The sequence below is a fragment of the Eutrigla gurnardus genome, assembly GCF_963514095.1.
Source record: "Eutrigla gurnardus genome assembly, chromosome: 9".
NCBI lineage: Eukaryota > Metazoa > Chordata > Actinopteri > Perciformes > Triglidae > Eutrigla > Eutrigla gurnardus.
This window is the reverse complement of record NC_139923.1, coordinates 15,597,407-15,618,094: the sequence shown is the minus strand read 5'-3', so window position 1 is coordinate 15,618,094 and position 20,688 is coordinate 15,597,407. Positions and strand designations below refer to the sequence as shown.

Sequence of the window (20,688 nt, the reverse complement as noted above, 5' to 3'; positions counted from 1 at the left end):
ACAAATAGACCAAACATATTGGCAACCCAAACCTTGAATTTGATCTGAAAATGCTGCTGTTTTCAGACTCAGCACAATGTGCGCACATTTCTTTGTGTCTCATTTATTTTGCTTCAACATCAGTGTGTCCATTTGTTTACATGTTCACAGAAATTCCTGACTTGTTTTGGTTATATTTAGGACAAACTGTTTGTTTGTGTCATCACATCCTGCTGACAAATGTCCTCATGTAGTGAGCATGGGGAGAAAAAACTGACAGAATATGATAACAACAATGCTTTGAAGGAGGCTCACTGTGTAATGTGGATGTATGTTTCAGTGTCCCAGTTTTACGTCAGTGCTGCTTGTTTGTTTGTTCATACTTGAGAGAGGAGTTACATGGGTTATGAATCAAATATGATGCTCACACTTTCTTAACTATAAAACAGAATACTTGAGTCGAGACATAATGTCTGCATGGAAACAAACTCACAATATTGTCGTACAAATCCACAAAGAAGAGAAACAGCAGGCCATCACCCTCATTACTTTTATTAACATGTTTAGGTCCCCTTCCCTTAAATCAATACGGAAAATCACCATCTGTTATTTCAGAGACTTCTGCAAGTCATGCGGTCACACATCCATGTTATGAAACAGTCACCTGTGTCAAATGCCTGGCATTTAACTCATCACACAGCTTTGGAACATCAAGTGTCATTATGAAACATATTTGAGGCTGCAAGCACTTCTTTGAATGGTTTTTCACTTTCTTTTTCCCCAAATCTGTCTTAGCGTTTGGTGTCCTTTTTTGTTTCTTTATGGAATGTTTTTTGTTTTTCTAAATTCTTTCTTCAATTTTTCCTCAAAGTAGAACAGATTCGATTACAAAACCAGGGAGCACATTCAATTTCACTTCAACCGAGTAATAATGGAAGCCCAGTAGAAAATGTCTGACTTCTTTGGTCTTGGAGAAACTGCGCGAGTGCAAATGCTGACGAACATTTTTAAACATAATAATGCTTAGTATGAAAAAGCAAAGGTTTGTTCAAAAATATACATAAACAACACCACATGTTAGCTAAGAGTTAAAGGCTGCAGATGTGAACTGAGCAGTACCAGTAACTGAGACACTCATATCTGAGTCACGTACAAACACACACACACACACACACACACACACACACACACACACACACAGGGACCATTTGTTTACTGAGGAATCAGCACTGAGTCAGCACCTCTTTGTTAATAGAGAACCATAATAAGGCTCTAAACTGGAATTCTGAAACTCTCAAACACCAGGCAGAGATGTTTCACCTTTCATTGAAACCCAAACACACCACTGCCAGATCAACCCCTGCTCCATCACAATGGAGAATCATTGTCTCACAACTGGTGAATAAACACTGGAAATTTCTTGAGGAGAAGCACACAAAAACATTCCCTACAGTTCTTGAGGTAATGCTTATAATTGCCAATGCAGGCTCCACATAAAATCGATGCTAAAGATAGTCTCGTCAAACCGCACTTTGCCGTGCTTTTTTCCCCTCTTGTTAAACAGGATTAAACACTCGTTCAAGCGGTCAACAGTGGGACTTAAATCCTCGCAGTCACTTAAATCTCATTCAATGTGGCAATATGAGTACACTAAATGTGGAAAACAGAATGTAAAACGTGACACTTCGCTGTGATCACAGCTGGAAGAAGAGCATTTAGCTACTGTATGTATATATTATTATTATTATTAAGGAATGGTTCTGCCATTTTGGGAAATATGCCTAATCACTTTCTTGCTGAGAGTTAAATGACATGATTGTAAATGTAAGGCTTTCACCACCAGATTGTTAGCTTAGCTTAGCATAAAGCCTGAAAACAGAGGGAAACAGCTAGCTCTGTCCACAGGTCACTACTGTAAATCTGCCAACCAGTTCCTTTTATTCTCACCAACACGTCATATTTCATCAGTTCGTACAAAAACCCAAATGTCAAAATGACAAGCTGTGGTTCGGGGGTTACACCTTGTCAAACGACAAATAGAAGTTTTTACACTTTGGTTTTTGTACAGATTAAACAAATTGAATTAATGAGTATCGGATAAGCTTTGGACAGAGCCAGGCTCGCTGTCTGCCCCCGTTTTCTTTTCGTCAAACTCGTGGCACCAAAGTGAATAAGGGTATTTCCCAAAATGGCAGAAGAAGGTACAGTGTAGAGATAATCTGAATGATATAATGTGGCTTTAATTGTGGATTAGATTGTTTTCAAATACATATAAGCATTAAATCATATGTTTTTTGACCCAGACTACATTAAACACAAAACTCTAAAGGGAAGAATATTGTAAGGAAATTATTTAATAGAAATATTGAGATGCTGCCTTTCTGTCACTTCAACTATCTGACTAAGTTTTATACTAGCTGGTAAGGTAAACCTGCTGCTACATATGGAAGCAACATATTTTTTTTGTTTTCCACTGTGGAAAAGGAAATTGATCAGCACAGCAGTTGACTCATTTCACTCGCTCGCCTACGTACAAACACACACCCCACATTATGACCCACTAGTGTATAAAAACATGTGCAAACTTGCTTCTAAATGCAACTCATTCGAAATGATTCCACCTAGAAGTCATACTACAAACAAATAGTCCATTTAAAAAACACTCCATCCGAATGCCTCAGCTTCTTAAAGGCACTTACTGTGTGGAAACTGTAAGGAAACTAATCTGAATTCCATGGTATCAGTAAGTCTTCCGCACAGTGCAAAGTTAAGACAGACATCTGTGACTTGTACTAAAGATACCAGAGAATCTGATATGAATTTCAAAGCAGTGAACAACTGAGCAAGATAAGCACCCAACAGGATGATGGAGAAATTCCATTTTAGTACGCAGTGCACTTGTTTGTCCAGAAATCTTTTCATGGTCCGATGAGAAAAATCAGTGACTTCAATAAAAACGGCATTAAAAACGTCTGGAATGTTTGCGCGATGTTGGTAAATATAGCAGAATATTGTGGGGGGTTTTTTGGAGAAAGGAAAAGCCAAAGTGCTTAATGTTGGAGAGAAGGGGACATTTTCAAAACAGAACCCGTTTCATGGTGTTATACTAAAGAACAATCAGCTATAGATTCACTATGAATCTGAAACTATATTATTATTTTAGCGTTACAAACACCTTAAATTATGTCAAATAAACAATACGCTGTGACATTGCCTATGTGATGTGTATTTCAAAAGTGAAAAAGTTACAGTAGGTCTTGAAAAAATGTGACTTTGAATCCATCAAAGTGAAAGACTGACTGGCTTTGTACGTCCTTCCAGTTACTATTGCTTAATTTATCTGCAAGTCTTGTCAAACTGAACCAGACCTGACCAACACAAATGCCTCGATAAAGAGTCATCTTTCCTTCTTTCTCTTCTGGGGTTTTTGGCATCTTCAACCAGACAGCATTTGGGAGTCTTTACAGACAGTCGTACATGCGCAGGGTGCGCTCCAGTTGCTGGACAACACGCTGGTAAAAGGCTATCTGCTCTGTGAGGTAGGCCTGCATCATGTCTTTGAAGTCCACCTCTCGCTGCTGATGGAAGTGGCTCATCTCTGCCTGGAGGGCAAAGCCAACCGTCCGGCAGCGTTTCCTGATGCCGTCCGCCTCATCCTGGTCCATCTTTCCTTCGTCACTCATCCGCTGGCTCTCCTTCACCTTGGCAAAGGCACCTGTGTTTAGATTTTAAAATAGTGTCAGTTGAATTCAAAATCGAAACACAAAAGGCATCGCGATTGGTTTTTGCACAAACATTTACATTTAGGGAATGTAGCAGACGCTTTTGTCCAAAGCGACTTACAATAAGTACATTTGTCAAAAGAAAGAAACCACAAGATATCATTGCCGATAAAGTAAAGTGGAACGAACTCCACCACTGAGGACCAGAACTCAATTGTTTGATTTCATTGATGGTGGTACCAGCCGGACAGCTGAAGTGGAGGAGCGAAGTGTGGTCTCAAATGGTTTGTGGTGATGCAGATAGTTTAGTTTTTACTTGCGCAACATGTTTTATCACATAGTGGTAGCTAGCTAGCTTTTTTCGTTTTTTATTTCTGAGGTTTTGGGGTTTTCTTTTCTTAATATGTCTGCCTTCAACCGAGTACCATGCTGGTACATTTTGTTTGTGGTGCTCACAGCATTGAAAAACTACATTTAAAAGATATAACATCAAGGTGCTGACTGCTGTTGAATCCTTTACATGTCATATTTTATGCCTATGATTACCGAAAACAGATTTCCACAGATTTATTTTCATATATTAAAGAGGCAGACACTGGGCAAATACAACCAAAAGTATACCATTAGATTTAAGCTTGAAATTAAAGAGGGCTTTTATATCTGGTTGGACAGATCTTTTAAATTCGCTGTCAACTAAAAAGTCACTATTTTCAGACAAAGTAAAACATACAGAGGCGTCAAAATGAGATGTTATGTCACTGGAACGCTGTAAAAAGTGTTTCAGATGACAGCATAAAAATAAAAACCCCTCAACAAAAGTTGTAATAAAAACTAAAGTGTAGTTAAAAAACCGACTCAGATTTTCATTGCTCTCAGGGCTTTGGGTGGGTCTGGATTTCTATACGTTGTGCTATATGGCACTCAGCAAGACCAACGGTGTAACTTTTCCCCCAGAAATGAACTACTGTAAAGCCATACAGATACAATTACTTTTTGTTTTACTGCATTCCAAACGTCTAGTTTCAGCATGATGCGGACAAGTTGTAACCACATCCACCTAGACTGAACATGACATCACTTTCCAAGGAGAAGATATGGCAGCGGAATGGCATGTCGCCACACTGCATTCAGATCAGATTAGTGCATCTACCTCAGTCTCATACAAGCTCATCTCGATACCAGGAAGAAATGCAGATAAGCTAGCTTGGACAAGTTTGCAAATGCTAGCTAGTTTGTGGCTGTAATGTGTGCGCTCCAGTGTACAGGTTTAATCCATTAACTCTATCTGAGAGTTTGTGCCGCCCTGGATTTCATATGGAATTCCTGGCAGAAGTCTGGGAAAGCATGAACAGCATTTCCAGTCTGATCCAGCAAGGAGGCGTGTGGACTACAGTCTGTGGCGGTGACCTACATTCATGTATTCTGTTTTCCACATGAGAGGAGAATGTGCATCGCCAGATAGCATGTCTACGCGACATAAAGGAAAGGCGTTCATGGCTGTGTGTGTGTGCAGCGAGGACTAATGAGGGGGGGGGGGGGGTGGTTCAACATTTCTGGATCAGCTTCATGTGCTCTACCTTGCAGATAAATCTGCTCTCTAAATTGATACACTACACCACAAATTAAAACATTAAATGCTACATAATAAAAAACTGTGACCGAATGAAAACCAAAGCAGTGGTTGCTCATTCCCACCTTTCTGCCTCCTTTAACTGAGTTAACAAATGCTCTATGATACATGGCCGGTGGCCTGGAAAGAAACCAGATTTGTTTATCTTGTCCAACCAGACTGGCTACCGCAGGTTTTAAGGCTGTGGCCGAAAACAGAATTGACCTATCTCACATGCAATGGGTCATGGGTCTGTGGTAAATATCAGTCATCTATAAGGGGTTAAGGAGGAGTGAGAGGAGAGGGAAACAAACAGTATGAGGAGAGCTAAAAACACAATTAAGGCTTCTGGCAGCGTTTCTGCACGGTTCGTAAAGTTAAATTTTACGTAAGCTCTTAAAACCACACAGCGTGCATATTTAAAGTATGATGGAAAACCAGTGGGAAGTAGTTATCCTAATGATATCATTCATTAAATCAATGCAACGTGGAGTTGCAAAGGTGGCATTAAAAATAAATGGATGGATCAACCAATTCAAAAATGATAAATTGATTGAATCTAAAATCAAATTGATGCTTGTCCAGTTGTGACAGCATAGCTGCTGTAGTGACAGTGGGAATGAACACTGAATTCAACAGCCTCCTAAAGAAGTCTTTTGAATACCTTCTCTGTGTCCTTTTTTGGATTAAACTGAATTCAATCAAAACAGGTCTAGTTTCAGTGTGTTTGTGAAGCAGAGAGAAAAAAAGAATGAGGATAGTCAAGATTAATTACGGCAACAACCCTCAGGGGAACTGAACGCAGGCATCTGCTAAATTCCTCATTCCCACAGCCTGGGGTCACCGCGGGATGAATTCAGGAAGTGGAGCACTCCTTCCCTTCTTCTTCATTTGACACAAACATGAAACTGAGAACGGATGTCCCCTTTTAACATATCTGTATTTGTTTACAGTGTGTGTTGCTTGTGTGCTTATATTGAGAGTTGCTGACATTTCCCAATTCTCTAGCTGAGCTCCTTTGAGCAAAGTCAGCATTATATTTTGTCCACAGAATGCAGATTCTTCGGGGATCCAAACACGAGCACACAGCAGTTTTAAGACAAGTGTGTCTAATTTTAAACTCATTGTCATGAAGCACTACGGTTTCCAGTCACAGCTAATTAAATCCTTCTTCTTGTTTTATCACAAAGCGGGGGCGCCATTTAACTGGAGTGGAGACTCTTTACTTGAGGCTCATTTGTATAAACCAGCTGACCCCTGTGATGTGTAGGCCCCAATGTATCAACAAAACATAACATGGGCTGATAAGTGGTGTGCTAATATCAACTTCTAGACAGGACGCATTTTACTACAATGGGTGTCTTTAGGAAGCCGTATGTAGCAACTCTTGAAATGTAAGATTAGCAAGATAAGTAAAATTATAAAATGTCTTTCCATAACCAAAGAACAACTTGGCTCTTGCAACATTAACATTGTGGTATCCAAAACCATTAATCGTTCTATGTAGAGGGCCACATGATGAGCTCATCCGCACAATGAAAAAACACTTTCAGACACTCCTTGGGCCATTTTCCCTGCGTCGTTCATTACATCACTGGTGTCACAGAACTAAAACCTGCCAGATCAATGTTGACTGGCGGACCACCCATAATAAATACAGACATTAATTCTTTTGAGTTGCCTGTAATCAAAATAATCAAAGTATAAGTGAATTTAAGATCCCCTGGGAAACAGTGATGTCATGTGTCTAGGGCTTTTGTTGTCAAAGGTAAGTACGGAAGGCATAAAGCGGTAAACGCTGCCGTTGTCAATGTGGGGGTAATTTTCCCAATTGATGGATTTGTCTCAATTGCGCCGCACTCTCTCCCCTCATCTGTCTGCCCTTTTTCCTTCAGCACAATGCATGATGGTATGTAGTGCTTGGTTAAGGACCATCAGCTGTACACAATGCAGGTATATCCCATATTTGTGCTGTAAACCATTTCGTTTTCCGATGATGTAATTAGCCTTTTGCACGAAGATACATTTCCAAAACTGTGTGTGTGTGTGTGTGTGTGTGTGTGACAAGGTTAATGTGTGAAAGCACTGCCAACTGACTTCACTGCTGCAACGCAAACCACAAAACACAAAACAAAAACAATATATTGGGTAATATTTTTCATTTACGGCTTGCAACTAGGCTAAATTTCTGTCTTGTGAAATAAAATAAATATTTGGCAGTTAATGGCATGACATTTTCAAATCCAAGATTATTTGCTACGTTTGGTGTATAAAGTGACTGAAACAGCCACGTACATTATAATATTAGAATGCAATATAGTTAAAATACTGTAAGTCTGAAACACTTAAAATGCTTAATGGCAAAATACAGACAAGAAATCATGGTAAAGTATTGGAGTTGTGTAATCAGAGTGACTCGTTTGTGTACTGTATAATAAAGTAGTCCGTGAATTTGGTTGAAAGACTTCAAACATAGGAAGAACTCACGTGACTGAGTAAGATTAGTGGATGTTATTCACATTGGGCAAAGGAGTAAACAGAAACATTTTCCAGCTGAGGACAAATGAAGCTTGTCACCACAAAACACTAACCATTAGCAAAGGGCTGTGAATGTGTGTATGTGTGTGACGTCTGAGTCAAGCACCACAGTGAACTGATGAGACTTTTGTTCTCTGTTGATCTCTCAAAAAATAGTAAATGAATATAGAAAAGAAAAATAAAGCCGTCTTACTGAAATATATTAATGCTCCAAAGTGTTTTCTTGTTGAGGTCAGAGATGGAAGTAGCAAAAAAAATGATAGCTCAATCAATGTGAAATGGAAAATGCTAGAGGCTTGTCAACGTGGTGCCTTCAAAGGGGTTATATTTATTGTGTTCGCAAAAATTCTCCATATCAACACCCTCTTCTTGTGGTATTCACAACCCTTGGAAGTGGATCATTTATTAAAGCTCAGAGTTCACAAGTTCTTCATGTTTGCTGACGTTTCAGAAGTGGAAATATATGGGGGTTAATTTTTTTTGGTGGATGATGTGATGTTTGATGAAAATGTTGATATTCCCATCTTGTCCCTCTCACATACTGCTTTTATTTCCTGCACTACATTACCCATTTGCTAGCTTGCTAAATTGTTAGACTTGGTGGTTTCTAGACGGCGACAGTAACATTAATAGGTTATGGTATTATCCATGTTCTCACAACTTCACCACACCATATCATGTACACGATATTCCATGTTGTAACCACGAGCTCACAAGTTGCAATTGAAAGCAGCAATAGACAACTTGTAGGTTTGCTGGTGAGCTAACAGCTAACATCCTAGCAACAAAAAAAACATGCAAGTTTGTATGCATGTTGCATGCTAGTCTGTAGCAATAGCTCTCTGGCCTTCTTTTCTCTCTAGCCTACTGTACGGTCATTTAATTCTCAGGAATGTAAAAAAATGTAATTCAATAATAAGTTAGTGAAGAGGGAACAAGCTTAGCTAAGAGAGATTGCTAGCTGACAAGTGGTTAGCTATAAAGTTTGTTAGTGTGGTCTTTAGTGAGATAGTAAGTTCAGACAATCAATTCAAAAGATATATTTGTATCATTGACTCTTCATAACTTTCCTCATTATGGAGAAGTTTATAGTCTGACAGAGGCTCTCCCTTACCGTAAAGGTCAGCTTTGACAGCAGAACAAAGCATCCCAAGTTGAACTTTAGGTCTACATCTTCCCTGTGGGAAAAAAATGCTAATTGAGGTGATCCCACTGAACTTTTGCTGCAACGTTTTGTGATTGTGTTGGTATGACTGTGCCTTTAGTCTGTAATGTCAAGGCAAATTAGAGTAAATACTGAAATTTGATAGAAAGATGAAAAGAAATGAAAGGAAAAAGACAGGACACAAGATGCACAGAGGAACTGAAATTTTAAAACACAGAGGAAGGTGAGGCTTTAGCAAAGAAGAAAACAAGACACACTGAGACACAGCTTCAAGAATGCATGGCAGAGTCAAACTGCAAATTCTGCCAGTGTTTAATGTGGACTTTAAAAGCCTTGAGGATACATAAACATGAAAAACCCCACTGCTGAGTAAGCTAACAGTATGTAATAGTGTTGACACCAGCCAAATACACAGATAAAACAGAGCCAGAGTTTATTTTCTGTGATGGAATGTGCTCACAGCTGATTTTAGCCATCTCCAATATCCTTTTATTTCCAATTATTTGATTGTTTTTTTTTTTGTAAAAACTGAACCAGCCTCAAGGGGGAATTATTTACCAGAAATGATTTATCTATGGGCAAATTCCTCTGCACACATTAATTTACGCAACTACTACATTTTTTGACCACGCAACTATTTCATACTCAAAGGAATAAGACATGAAGCTTCCAATAGTTCCAACTAAAATCCTAATTGAAGCCATGCAAAGAGATGTTCAACAGATGTTGGATTAATACGCACAGAGTATCTGAAAACTATTATATATCCAAAACTGCTATATACTTCACTTTCACATGGATGGTGTTATACATCCTTTTCCCTTTCATGTTCTTATCAAGATGTAAGTTTATTATGAGGGATATGCTGAGCACCGATCTTAATGGTCGACCAATTAATCTGCATTTTCAGATGATCGGCATCAGCCAATGCCTGCGCTCACGAGGCTGGTAAACAAAAAATGTCCCGCAGGGCGCACAGCAGCTTGCGGGGAGTGGCGGAGCGAGCACAGGGGCGGCTCTTGTGCGGCCGGCAGCAGTGTAGCAAACACTACTTTTGTTATAAAAGGACCTGTCTAGTTCCGCTCACACCCCGAGTCTGAAGTGAGGTCCCACCATCTGTAATAGGTCTGTAGCATCAGTGGGTCCCACCCCCATAGCAATTTTGTGTCTGAATTGTTGTTGTTATTATTAATTAAATTGTCATAAACAAAAACATTATATTGGCATTATAGATCGGCCATCGGCCGCCCTGCTATCTTAATTTCAGCATCGGCCATTGAAAAACCCATATCGGTCGACCACTAACTGATCTTGAAATTAAGTATAATTAATCACCATTAGCTCTGTGTATCTGCTAAAGTTCCTCTGCAAAGCAATTGATTCCATAACTTTTCATCAGAGGTGTTGAAATATTATACTCAGGCAGAAGTACCATTACTTGATTGAAATTGAAACTTCAGTAAAACATGACTCAAGTACAATTAAAAAGAGTACTCAAAGTAAAAGTTACTTAGTTACTACCCAGGTTGATTTTTATAATAAATCTTGTGACGGTTTCCCTTACAGTATATATTTCATCAGAGCTTACTTTAGTCTTGATGCATTTGACCAGGTAAAATGACTAAAAAAGCTTAAATTATCGCCTCATAATTTTTTTTCCCGACAGAAACTGCTTCACATAACACATAATATAATTAAGCATTTAAACAACATTATGTGACCCACATCTTAGTGTTTCCCTTTGTACAAGCCTATTCATTTTTGGCTAAAATTAGCGGTTAATGCTAAGAAAAAGTAGAAAAGTAAAAGTTTACACTGCATTAGGACACAGATGCCATGGATTTCCATCCTCTTTCTCTGATGCTGTTTCTGCTTTTGATACAAGGCATTTGTTTGTTGTCCGGGCAAGTCAGTTTTTTTGTAGCTCACGATATCCGTTGATCATTTTAAAACAACAATAAATATTTCACTCAGTAACAGATTTACTTCTGTTAAAACTACATACTTAAGTGCATTTGAAAAGTACGCATAAAAGCTACTCAATCAGTAGCCTAAAGTGATTCATTACATTCACCTGTATCCCAGCTCAGGTTTCATGCAACTGCATGAAAAAAAACAGAATTATCAGAGTGAAATCTAAAGTTGGATTGGATATGGGTAAAATATTTTTAAAAACTCCGCCAGCCTCACAAAGCATCATCAGTCCTCCCACATCAAATGTCCCTGTCAACATTAACTCTGACATTTTAATACCTTGTATAATGTATTATTATTACTTTGTGAGACAAGAGTACTGATGTCATGAAATCCCCCCAGGTCTTAAGGTTTCCTGTTTGTGTTTCTGATTGTGACACTCAATTAATATTTTAGACAGTTTCAGCTTTGTTTATAGAACAGATGTACAATTCCCTCTGTGTGTGTTTGACCTGATGTTGTAGTGTTGCAATAACTTGAGAGAAGCATCACAAATGAAAGAAAAAAATGCAAGATCAGCCTACGATGAAAAATGTTTGGCTGATCCTAACAACAGATGAACTACTTGATCAAATTACAAGTTTTCTTATGTCATAACTTTTATGATGGTGACTTTCGAAAGAACAAGACCAGAGAATGCAACAGCTAACAATGCCCTCCTCTGAGGGGTGGCGTCTCCAATGCAACCACAAGCATCTTGTCAGCGCTACCATGACTACAGCTACGTTGGCAGACACACAGGATCTTTCTGACAGTTAAAGATTCATTCCTGTCAGGGAAAAGACACACTGGTGGTTAAAGTAGTTCGAGAAAAACAATGAATCTGTGAGCTAACTGTAAGCTTCACCCAAAAAGCAGCTGAGGCTAAAGTGCTAACCACTATGCAACCATGTCACAGCATTTAGCAACAACAATTGCATTGTGTATAAGCTTGATTTTTTGGCAAAATACAACACTTCACATAAAGCAATATCAGAATGCATTTGGAGTCATGTTTTATCTCTGTGGTGTTGTCCACCAACTTCTTGAGAAAAATGTATCTTTATGAAACCCTACAGAACTTAAGGAGGGGTCGCCTCGTCAGTAGCCTTCCGATACATGTCGGATTTACAGACAACTTAAATACTTCCGATTACAAGACAACAATTAGTGTAGTGTGAACAGTATAGTGATGTGACGACTTTGAAAGTCGTAAAGTGTTAACTTGTCTTTAGCTGCTAAACGCTCCACTACTTTCACCAGAGTTGCTAACCTTCTCTGTTCATCATTTGGTGCTGGACAGGTAGCATACCTGGGGTTATCGCAGCTTTTTTTAAATGAAAAAAGTGGCCTGCTTGATCTGGAAACGGGTAATGAGAGCAGTGAGAACAAAACAGGTAAGTTGCTGGTCAAAACAATAAGCTGAAGGACACTAAAATGCCCTCAGTAACATAAATTAGTGCTAAAATGCACTTTTTTGGCTAATAAGTGCATGCCGAATGCATTACTCTGTGGCAAATGTTGAGCAAGGTTCAACCCCAATGCCAATAGACTGAAATGGATTACGAGGCCACATTGTTTGTTTGACCAAGGCTATTGTTTGTCTGAACATGGGCTTTATAGCTACAGACTACCATGCCTACTTTAACTTGAGAAGTCATCTATGACAGAAAGCTATCATTGATACAACTTTGTGAAGCATAGTTTTTGTTGACAAAGTGTTAGCGAAGTGTTTGACTGTTGTAATTGATGGCTGGTGTATAAAACTGCATTGTACACTGAACATTTTCTTAATCCAATTTCAGTTATTGTCATGGGTGGACCAGAATCTAAAAAAATTACAGGGAATAGCTTTGTCACTGGCTAATTATTCTCTAAGCTTGTGCCTTATTCAGTCGAATGACACTGCTGTGGTAAAGACTGAGTTCTTGGAGACATCTGTAATCTCCTTCGGTGTGAAACAGCAGTGCACTGGGCCAACGGACAGGAATGCAGAAGCATGTGGACGGACAGTGTGTGTCAAGACGAGGGCCTGGCCTTTGTCAAGATTTATGGGTAAGCAAACAGGAGACAGAGAAAACATTTGGTCATGAGTCACCACAGCCAGCGATGGGTACTGTGGCCAAAAGCATAACATACTATCAGTATTCAAAAGGTGCCATAATTGGGCCACTGCATGCTTCCGAAGCCCTAGTCTGGTTTCACAGATTGAGGTTTGTCTACCTGCTGACTGTGCAGTTTTCTTGTGTGGTGTAACCAGTGTATGGAATGTTAATCTGTAACACATTTGTCAGACAATATAAACGCAGCATGAGCGCCTGGTCAGCACTTAAACAATTAAACAAAAATTAAACAATATTGAGGCGAAACGCGCAATAGTGTTCACCTATGTAGGCGACCACAATCCCCAAAAAGTTAAGACAACTCTCTGTGGCAGATCAAAGGGGGCATTCAGCAAGATATCTTATCCTTCCAACTGATGGGGCCCGCATGTGGTGTTGTAATGTGTTGCCATATGGAGGACAACTAACCTCCTGTCCAGATTAAAAGTCTGGCTGGTGAGCTGGAGGCGTCCCAGGGGAGCTAGCTCATTCTCAAACTGAATAATTCTCAGCTCTGGTGTGGATCACAGGGGGGTTTATCCCGTATCAGCTACAGTTCAAGGGAGAAAGACCACGCCAAAAAAAACAAAAAAGAGTCGAGATAAAAGGAGAACAGCTAAGGGCTGATTACAAAACTGCAGATTACAACAGCATATTGGTCATAACTTGTTGCTTTGGTTTTATGTCATTTGTGACCATGTACTGAATTTTTTCCTCTTTTCTAGCTAACCCACAACTTATAGTTCAGTTTTGGGTTATCCACAAGAATGCAACTGGAATTGTTGCCTGACTTTCATCGGCATGTCATTCAGGGTACACAGGTGAGGCGGATCCAGATCTCATGCGGAGCCAACGCCTTACATTTCACTTTCGCAACGTGTGATCAGATCAGCTCGGACTGGAACCCAGGCTGTGGGGCGGGTTGGTTTCACTCTATTGTGAGCCCTTTTGTGTTTACTCAAAGATGATGTGATGTGATTTTGTCTCAGATCGGTGCCTCAGTCATTATCAGGTATGAAATCGACAGAACATGATATCTGCTTTACTCACACGAATAGCTTACCCTGTACTCTGTAACAACGCCTTACCATTATGCTTATAGATTAAGATTTTAAATGAGATCAAGGTCTACGGGGTTCGTTTTGGTAGAGGTTCAAAGTACGGCAGAGCACTGTTAGGAGTCGAAGCCCTTGGACCAGACTAGATTTACTCTCTCCATTATTGAAACCAGGGCAGACTGTAGAATGAGCAAAAGCAGAGTCTAAAAGAGAATTATAGATCTGTTGAGTAAAAGCCAAAAAAAGAGAGAGAAAGTGGGAGAAAGATGTTTAAAGCACACCCTGACATTTTGTTCTGACATTACCCAATATCTCCCCCTCCCCAAATCCATTTTATCAAGGCCACATGCGGTCCCTGCCCAACACCACATCTCAAAGACAGTTAACATTCCTCAAGTTCACATGCTCACTAGGATCACGGTTAAAAAAAACAGCCCCTATAGAACTTGGTGAAGGGGGAACGTCAGGAAAGCAGCAATGAGGACATGAAGAGGAGGAGGAATGCACCGGAAAAGGTTGACCTCAGTTGTTTGTGTTCTGAGTGTTGCCACAGCTGTATCTGGTTCAGCAGAACACAAGTCACATCAAGGGGAGTTATTGGACCGGCAGGGAAGACACAGCAGCGGGAAAAAGGTTTCTGTCTTCACGAAAACACTGCTACACAACCACCTCGCTTACACAATTTGTTGTCTCTCGGCTACGCTTGGGTACCGTTTTAATGTTGTATAAAACAATTTTCAATACAATTACCAATACAATGAATTGCGGTACAGATTCGTGAAATACAAATCCCCTTTTTCATTTAACATAATAAACTAAGCTTCTCAGGTGTTAAATGTTGTCTAACACAACCAGATGTACAAGAACTTTCATTTAAATCACAAACTATTTGATTAATTTGGTTTGATTTGGCACCAGTACCAAAATAATGACAACGTCAGGTGGCAACCTCCGGTTCAGAAAATCAGAAAAGCTGTAGCTATTGGTTTCAAGTCTTTTTCAATACAGCATGATGATGACATTTTCTAAATGATGGTCCCACTTAGAGTAAAATAGACGATAAAGCAGTCTATGCTTCAGAGCGTGGCTAGTTTGGGATTGACACATCGCTACCAAGGTGTTGTCTGGTACTGGTGTGTCTTTGTTTTGTGTTCGAACTTGAACCTTTTCACAGTGTATTTTCAGTTTATGAAAGTGAATTGTAACATATTGGACGTCTAAAAATTCAGCACTCAGTTGTACTTAGCTCCCCTTCTCGTTTCAAAAAACGAAGATAGCAACGGCCAAAGACCAACATGGCCAAAATTACATACTCAAGGCTTCAAAACCATAGACCACAAACCAATGGGTGACATCATGGTGACAACATCCACTTTTTATGCACAGTCTATGGACCAAATGAATGAATGAAAGCCAACTTTCAGTGTCAAGGTGCAATACAAAGCCCTACTCTTGGCAAGCAAAGTCTAGAATGGAGAACAGCTAAACTGCACAAACCAAAATATGTCAAGCAATGCACGTTGTGTACAAAATTTTGTTGACAGGATTTGCCACAAAGTTATTCAAATTCAGGCCTGCTTTCCTTTGAAATATTAGATGCAAACAATCACTCTGTAGTTAAATGTATTGGCATAAAGGACCCGTTTGACCTGTGCACCTGATACACCTGATGATCTTATATAAAATAATTGAATCGTCCTTGTATGGTAAAAATAAATCCCTTGGCGTTTAAAAAAATGGCAATCATGATTGCAAAAAAACTTGAAAAAAACTCGAATTTCCTTTCCTCATAGTTTCGATGGTAAGTTTGATAAACAGAGTGACTATGTGCGACAATTACAAGATAGTGGTAAAACATATCTTGTGTTAACAGCAACACAAGAAGAGTCATGAAGCCAGAAATCTGCAGTAATGTCCATTACACAGCAATATCCAGCTTTTGCCAACATTAGTTAACATTAGGCACCATGACTGTATAGAATTGAGCAGGAACGTGTCTGTGATAAGCTGAACTTTTCACTTCAAAAAGGAAGTACGTGATATTTCTTCTTAAAAAGGTAACAGTGTTTTTTAAAAGTCAGTTTGAAAAAATTATAGAGAGACATATTTTTCTGCTTACCCCTGCTGGTATATAGCCAAGGATATATTTTTGGGATATCCACCTTTGTCTTCCCAATATAAACAGGGTGAATGGAATCTCGTCTGTGGTGCGCCAGGCATTTAAAAATGAAGTTGTAGAGCCAGGTATCTCAAAACTTTGGTATGTGCAACTCTCTGTTGCCTACGGCCTGACACCGCCAGAGTTAAATAATTACAATAATTTATCTGTGATTTGGGTGGACTGGCTGTTTAATATCATTCAGATGTTTTTCACATTTATTCGTGGGTGGAGTGACTAAATGCATCTAACAAAATTACATCACAAATGACCTCTGTGTTAATGATTCCCAGCTGCTTGAAGGAAGGGGATGACATACTGAGAGCACAATTCCTCACTGGCAGGAGCACTTTCACAGCTGATATGGTTTGATATGTTTGACGGCTGACACAAAATGCTGATATGTCGGAATTAAAACAAGAGTCACTGGAGAAACAGCCTGAGTTGCAGTGCAGAACTGCACAGAACTAATATTTCAATTTTTTTTCAAATCAGGAATGTTACAGTTACAGGGAAATGGCTATATGCCATTATAACTCTTACATGAGAGTGAAATAACCTAATGATTGCAGTCATAATGAAGCGGTTTCAACAAATATAAGCAGTGAATCTTCACTCTGAATTTGGAATACAGCACCTTTAAGGTGACCCGATAAAATATCACTTATCCGTAAGCCTCTCCCGGCCCATGTCACTCAAGTGTCCTTGTCACATCATGGCAATTGGTTGTAACATTACACTACAACAAAGTGCTTCCCTATTTGTCTCATCCAACTTTGTACAGAACCCAGACAACAATAAGGAGAACTTACACAACAAAACACATACGTTGTTATGTAACATTACTAGTTTGGTAAGGAGTTCAATTATTTCCAGGCTCCAATGACAGCTATTGTAAACGTTGTATGATGTCAGTAACATTAAGAGCTTTGGATATAAAAAAAAGTACACTCCTTGATTAAGTTTGATTTTCTGTTTGAGTATGGCAAGAAGTTGAAATTATCTATCCACTACCATCTCTTTGAAAACCTGTTTGCACAGATTGTCCAGGTCCATCATTGTTAAACCTAAAGAATGGGTGTGTGCTGGTGTGTGTGTGTCTGTGTGTGTGTGTGTGTGTGTGTGTGTGTGTGTGTGTGTGTGTGTGTGTGTGTGTGTGTGTGTGTGTGTGTGTGTGTGTGCGTGAGGATCAAGGAGGTGAAGCAAGTTACCTCAGATGACAAACAGTCTGACCTCATATTCATCCCAGACTGACACATAAAACATAGTACTAACCCTAAGTTTCAGTTATGGGTTTAAATGTTGTGTGTTGGTGTGTGTGTGTCTGTGATGAGGGGAGATGACTTAACAATACACTTTGTGTATCGTTCTTTATTATTATTACAGCCAATGCAACACATTGCATGTCTCAATTGAAGGATGAACTTGTTACAACTAAGTAACAAATATTTAGGTCCGATAATAATCTGCTTGGCCTCTCTAATAAATGATAATTATATAATTAATAATAGAATAATTATATTATTAATTATCACATGAAGAGGCCAGTATGTGGCCTGGTGGCAGGATAAGGTTACCATTTTGTAATTTCACATAAAGACTTGTCTTTGGAAATTGAAATATGGATCAAGCTGCTGAAATTAAAGTCAGATGGGATTTTAACATTTTTAGTACAGTTAGTTTTATAATTTCCTTTTAAAGACGTTTGCATGTATAAGGACATCAGTGAACTCTCTCTCACATTATAACTACTCATGGGTGATTTTACCTTTCTGTAGATGAATAATGTCGGGGAAGTTGGCGAGCAGGCCTTGGTAGAGTGACAGCTTGTCCAGCATGAGGAAGAGGTCATTCTTAGGTTGCTCTGCAAACATCTCTCCAATGTTCTCATAGGTGCGGCCTGTATGAGAAATGGCTTTGTTGAGGGACTCTGAGCTGTGGGGAGGGTCCAACATGAACGCCTGGCTTATGGACTGGAAAGAATTTCCCAGCCGCTGGAACTCCTTCCTGAACCCACCCAGGTGCTTACGCACCAGCTCCGAGGCAACATGAGTGAGCTGCATCACGCTGTCGTCCATTTTCTTCGCAAAGGACTTGAAGGAGTCGATCCGCTCCTCCACATCCTGAAGGTCCTGGTGCTCATTCGGGATCTGGAGGGTCAGCATGAAATGGGCACCCACCATCTCGTCCTTCTCCGCCCGTCTCTTGCCCAGTTTCCACTGCTTGTCATCGCCACACATCAGGAAGTGCTCAAAGCCTTCATACTGGGAGAGGACTGGGTGACTGGTCATGTGGTTCATCCACAGTATCAGTCGTCTCTTGCGCTTCTCGATGAAATCTTCCTCAAATCGCCCCGTGGCCTGCTTCTCGGGCAGGTGAGGCACAGAGATCACAGTGAACTTGTGCAATAAGCGGTTGTACAGCCAGTCAAAGTGTTTGTAGCGCCTGTAGACGGGATGTGCCGTGTGGCTCGGCGTGACCCGGTAAGAAATGTAGGTCTTGATGCCTTTGAACTTTGTCTGTTTTGTGGGGTCTTCAATGGAGCAGGAGAAAGGCTGTGGGCTCTCCTTCCACAGGGGCCCCACGGGACCCATGTCGATGGTGTATGACTCAGCTATCTTTGCCATCATGGGCACATCGCCCAACACAAACGCTTCCACCCCCGAGCGGACAAAGCTGGAGAACCTGTTTAAGTTCCTGCCCACCATGCTGCCTTTCCTGGAGCTGGAGATGCTGTCCTGTCTCTCCATGTGGGGTTTGGCCCGGTAGTGCACGTTGGGGTTGTTGGACAGTGGGCTCTGGGCATGTCCATTCGCCCCGGGGCTCCTAGCGTGATCAGCATCGTCCACCACTGTTGATCTGTCATCCCAGTCGTCCCAGTCATCGTCGTCGTCGTCATAGTAACTCTGCTGCAAATCCAGGGGGGTGTTTGGGCTCGAGGGGAAATATGAGGAGTCATTTCCTAAAGATCCTGCCGGGCTTATGGAGCAGTCAGTCACGTTAGAGTTTGAGCGATTGCGAACAATTTCCACGTAGGACGCGGGGAAGAGACCCCTCTCCCCGCGGCTGTTCTCCCCCTGATACCAGCCGTTCACTGAGTTCTCGTCAAAGATAACCAGCTCCTCATTCTCCTGGATACTGATCTCCTCTTTGTTTTCACTTAAAAAGGTGTAGATTGCTTTGGCTTTCACTGACATCTTGATACACCAGTGGGACCGAAAGCAAACAAGAATCTACATGCACATAGTGCCTAGATTATATTGATGCCACTGTCTTGGTGCATGCTGTTGGAAACATCTGACACTAGCTCTCTGTAATATTTAAACTCATCTCAAATTACATGGCAGCTGTTGGATCAGGTGTGCAACAGCACAGTAGCCTATGACTTATGTAAATTTAATGATCTGACACTTAGTAAACACAGGTCACGCCAACAGTTACGTAAAACTATTACTTCTATCCGCCAGGAGTCTAAAGTAGACCGACTGTGACCAATAGCATCCTGGTTATCGCTCCATTGTCTTACTGTCTATTACGTTTAAACGTCCAACAATAACTTTAGACTATAAATGCTCTATAACACATTGGTTTCCTCATAACAGAAGGACCCGCTTCCTCAGATTACATCACAAACACAAAAGGTTCAAAACACAAAAGATGGTTTCACCAAAGAGTTCCTCCAAAAGAACCGTCGGTGGTTTTAATCCTCAGAAACTGGGCTGCAGCCTCGTGTCGTTCACTTATCGGACACTTGTTTCTCATTCCGGAGCCTAAAAATGATCCTTGATGAAAATATCTCGGAGACAAAGTGGCCCGGCGTGAAGAAAAACAGAGGGATGAGTAATGATATTCCTGTGAAGCGTGAGCCTGCTCCGCATTCCCTCAGACTGAAACTCGCTGCGTTTTCCTTGTAAACAGGTTCCTGCGCATCTCCACTCGATCCTTTGAATGCAACCCCCCCAAAAAAACGAAATCCGCAAATAAACTATCTCCTTCTACGTAGTATCAACAAACACCACGGGTCAGTATTGTTTCTTTGGGTTTATTCCCGTGCGCGCCGCAACAAAGTTACTCTTTCCATGACGTTAGGCTTGGACAATTGAAGGCAACTTCGACTTTTTTCATCAGCTCCTTTATTTTCTTTGTACAAGAGAAACTGGCTCAACACCGCCCCCAGCTGGATAAACAAGTTAGAACCTACAATACAGATTGCAACATTCATATCAGGGGACACTTTGATTTCATATGATGATGGTATTACTAATGATAATGATACTACTATTATAGTAGTACGTCTCCATACATGTGTATTTGAACACATACCTTTGTAGTTCCATTGTATAATGCTACTTTATACTTCACTACATTTCTACTGCAACTCCTTTCATACTTTCACTTACATCA

General features: G+C 40.3%; 1 protein-coding gene across 2 annotated transcripts; it reads right to left on the bottom strand.

Moving 5' to 3' along the window:
• Window positions 1-515: 515 nt before the first annotated feature.
• On the bottom strand, window positions 516-20,343 carry snx33 (sorting nexin 33). 2 transcript variants are annotated; one of them, XR_014597765.1, is made up of 3 exons: window positions 18,053-20,343; window positions 2,738-3,694; window positions 516-2,704 (listed from the first exon to the last, which is right to left on the bottom strand). XR_014597765.1 is itself a non-coding variant. In XM_084018011.1 (2 exons), the coding sequence occupies exons 1-2, from the start codon at window positions 19,479-19,481 to the stop codon at window positions 3,441-3,443; spliced, it is 1,683 nt and encodes a 560-aa protein (XP_083874137.1). In that variant the 5' UTR covers window positions 19,482-20,343; the 3' UTR covers window positions 516-3,440. The 2 variants fall into 2 exon arrangements, 1 of the variants encoding a protein (XP_083874137.1); XM_084018011.1 differs by having other exon boundaries at window positions 516-3,694.
• Window positions 20,344-20,688: the final 345 nt, after the last annotated feature.

Bases quoted from the DNA above. Each gene is read 5' to 3' on its own strand.
- snx33 (XM_084018011.1), bottom strand. From the start codon at position 19,481: ATGTCAGTGAAAGCCAAAGCAATCTACACCTTTTTAAGTGAAAACAAA. The intron at 3,695-18,052 runs GTAAAATCACCC...ATCTAAACACAG, and splicing joins CATTATTCATCTACAGAAAG to GTGCCTTTGCCAAGGTGAAG.